This window comes from Arachis ipaensis, chromosome B10 (assembly GCF_000816755.2).
Source record: "Arachis ipaensis cultivar K30076 chromosome B10, Araip1.1, whole genome shotgun sequence".
Taxonomy (NCBI): Eukaryota; Viridiplantae; Streptophyta; class Magnoliopsida; order Fabales; family Fabaceae; genus Arachis; species Arachis ipaensis.
Window position 1 is genome coordinate 134,727,148 of NC_029794.2, and position 3,832 is coordinate 134,730,979.

At 30.9% G+C, this 3,832-nt stretch overlaps 1 protein-coding gene across 1 annotated transcript in view; it reads left to right on the forward strand.

The window, feature by feature from the left end:
- LOC107622526 (flavin-containing monooxygenase FMO GS-OX-like 2) overlaps nucleotides 2,203-3,832 on the forward strand; it is a 5,032-nt gene continuing 3,402 nt past the window's right edge. The window contains exon 1 of the mRNA XM_016324456.2: nucleotides 2,203-2,791. Within this exon, the coding sequence (XP_016179942.1) occupies nucleotides 2,263-2,791 (529 nt within the window). The 5' untranslated portion in view covers nucleotides 2,203-2,262. The remainder of the gene's footprint in view (nucleotides 2,792-3,832) is intronic.

Genomic DNA, 3,832 nt, shown 5'->3' on the forward strand with positions numbered 1-3,832 from the left:
TGGGATGAAGAGAAAATAGATGAAAAGAAAATAGGAGAAAATTTTTCTTTTGTTTGGATAGAAAGAAAAGTAAGAAGAAAGAAAATCATAACTAAATGAAATTACATTGACATCCTTTTCTATATTATATATAAATAATACTATATCAATGTATTTTTATCATTGTTTCTATAAAGGGTAAATATGTCTTTTACCATTGTTTATACTTTTTTAACCAATTTTCATCTCATGTCCGAGAAAAAAATTTTCCATTGCCTCCGTACCACTTTTATGTTTTCCTTCCTATTTTCTATCTTAATCCAAACAGAAAAAATAAGACACTTACATTTTGTTTGGATGAAAAATGGAAAATAAAAGGAAAGAAAATGAGAAAAAAGAAAATAGAAGGAAAGAAAATGAAAGAAAAAGTTGATTTTTTTTTATGTTGTTTGGATGAAGAGAAAATAGATGAAAAGAAAATAGGAGAAAATTTTTCTTTTGTTTGGATAGAAAGAAAAGTAAGAAGAAAGAAAATCATAACTAAATGAAATTACATTGACATCCTTTTCTATATTATATATAAATAATACTATATCAATGTATTTTTATCATTGTTTCTATAAAGGGTAAATATATCTTTTACCATTGTTTATACTTTTTTAACCAATTTTCATCTCATGTCCGAGAAAAAAATTTTCCATTGCCTCCGTACCACTTTTATGTTTTCCTTCCTATTTTCTATCTTAATCCAAACAGAAAAAAAAGTTAATTTTTCATTCATTTTCCATCCTTACGTTTTCCTTCCACCCAATTTCCTTTAAACCAAACAATGCATTAAATTCTTAACTAATTATAACTACAAAAACATATCCAAAATACACCATTCTGACCAAAAAAAAAATATTAAACCATAGTAATACAAATAACCTTAAATTTTAACAAACTATTGTACCTACTGCTGGACTGATTATTGGCTTTAGTTGGTGACAACTTTAATTTCTTGCTTCTTTTTCTTAAATTGCAGAAATTTTATTTGATTAAATATGTAAAAATTAGTTGGTTTTAAATAGTGTTATCTTTATCATTTTAATTGATGGACAATGTAAATATGAAATATTAATTTGGCCTTAAAGAATTTTTAAATAATGATCAATTATGATATTAGGCCAGACTTAATTATGTACAATGCTTGATCAATGATTTTTGTAGAATCTGCTATTTAAAAGAAGTTTGTAGATGAAATGAACGAAAAAAGTTTAAAGCCTAATAAAATCATTTTCAATAGATGAATATTATAAGGATGAGAATATAAAATTTGTATTGAAGATGAAGAAAAGAATGATAGAAGAAAAACTAAACTTGATAAGGTAATTTTTGTTGGCTATGCTTAGTTTGTTAGATTATTTAAGTGACATACTATTCCAAATTTGATCATTAGTAATGTTGTGTATGCAGCAGGTTAGATTCATTGAACATATAGTGATACTACTATAGCTAAAGTGCTGGTATACAATTATGCACGTGCACATAACAGAAAGAATTTAATTTTAAAACATTATTATAGTATAAAATAATTTTATGTATGTATATAATTATCTAATATTATATTAATAAAAATAATTTTTTTTATATTAATAAAAAATAGAGAAAAAGACAAATAAGTCCCTGACTTTTTGTGTCGCGGACATTTTTGTCCCTAACCATTGAAAAATACTTTTAAGTCCCTGACCTTCACAAAATTTGGACAGATCAGTCCCTCCGTCCAAATGCCTCCGTCAGAAACTGATTCGTCCAAGTTTTGTGAAGGTCAGGAACTTAAAAGTATTTTTCAATGATCAGGAACGAAAAATGTCCGCGGAGCAAAAGGTCAATAACCTATTTGTCCTTTTTTCTAAAAAATAACATCATCTAAAATAACAAATATAATTACTGAATAAAACATTTTATACATCAAAATTAAACTCTAAAAGAAATTTAGCATTGTTTATTAGCAGGTAGGGAAATAATATCACCCAAATTAGAAGATTAATTACGTGAGTAATTATCCATCCTTATTTCTAAGTTGTACACCTTCAAATAAAAGTCCTCCGCCATCGTCACGTGATTCTCTTTCCACGGCACGAGCAGAGTCATCAATGGAGTCGCCATCACTTTTTCATTCTCATTTTTGTCCCTTCCCCTCACCAACTCCCTCTCTAACTCTCTATCTCTCTATATATATCCACACTCTCTCACTCAGCACCAATTCCATTATTTTCATCCTCATTAATTTAATTTCAAATTATGCCCGTACCACGCCGAACCGCCGTCGTCGGCGCAGGCATCGCGGGCCTAGCAATGGCTCGCGAGCTGCACCGCCAGGGAATCGAGGTAGTTGTTTTTGAAAAAGGCGACGACCTCGGAGGCACATGGAATTACGACCCGAGAATAGACTCCGACCCGGCTGGACTCGAACCAACCCGGGAAGTGGTCCACAGTAGCGTGTACCTGTCGCTGCGGACCAATCTGCCGAGACAGATAATGGGGTTCGTGGATTATCCGTTTCGGGAGGACGAAGACGGTGACCGGAGAACGTTCCCGGGTCACAAGGAGGTGCTGCGGTTCGTGAATGAGTTTGCAGAGGAGTTCGGGTTGCGCGGTATGGTTCGGTTTGGGAGCGAGGTGGTTCGGGTGGAGCGGGTTGGAACTGGGTTGTGGTTGGTGGAGTGGAAAACGAAGAGGAGTGAGGAGGTTTTGGTGAGTAAGGAGATGTTTGAAGCGGTTGTTGTGTGTAACGGTCACTTCACTCAACCAAGAGTACCAACCATTCCCGGTAAATAACTACTAACCGTTTTTCCTCTCTGTTATAATTGGGGAACACTTGTTTCAGATACACAAGAGTTCGGTAAATTAAGTATTCTTTCAACCAACTTGAGCTGTTAAGGTTGGTCGAGATGTCAGTTTACTCGTCCACTTAAGTTAGTATGTCAAAATTTGAATACAACAATTTCATTGGTTAACGATAACTCCCAAAAATTATGATATATGGACACGAAACATGACACTACAAGGAACATACGAATTTAAAATTCTTATAAAACACGGCATATATATAAAATATAAAATATCTTTTAGAATTTTAATATTTAATAATTAATAATATATACTATTTTTAAACTCATTTTAAGAATACATGTTAAAAATAAAATTGGACACACTGACACGTTATGGTATTTAGGTATGTGTCCAAACATGTCCAGAAATTTTTTTTTAATTTTTATTAAGACACGGTTGGACACAGACACGCGTGTCCGAAATGTGTCCAACATGAGAACACGACAAATCAAGAAAGATGTGTATCGTGTCCGACACGGAGACACGACAAATCAAGAAAGTGCCCGTGCTTCATAACTCTTACATAAAACTTAAATCTGCGACAAATTAATCTTTGACATGTCGGGTTAAAAACTACAGTAGACAACATAAAAAAAAAGAATTCTTTCCGGTCTTAAAATAAATATCTACTTCACTTTTGGATTTAATTGAAAAATTAATATATTTAGTAAATTAAAAATTGATATTTATATATCAAATTCAGTTACTAAAATTAATTTTGAATTCATAATATCTAAATTAAAATAAATTTTTTTATTAGTCAAATTATATATTTTATCACAAAATAATATTACTTTACTTCACGTGAGAATCCAATATTTTTATGTAAAAAGCAAAAGATTATTTTCATTATTTTCTGACTTTAGATGCTTTTACAAAGTATTTTTTATATCTTTATGAGTTTTAAGTTTTGTGTACCTCCAATATAATAAAGCTATTTTATACATATATTTAATTATTTATTATTATATAAATAACT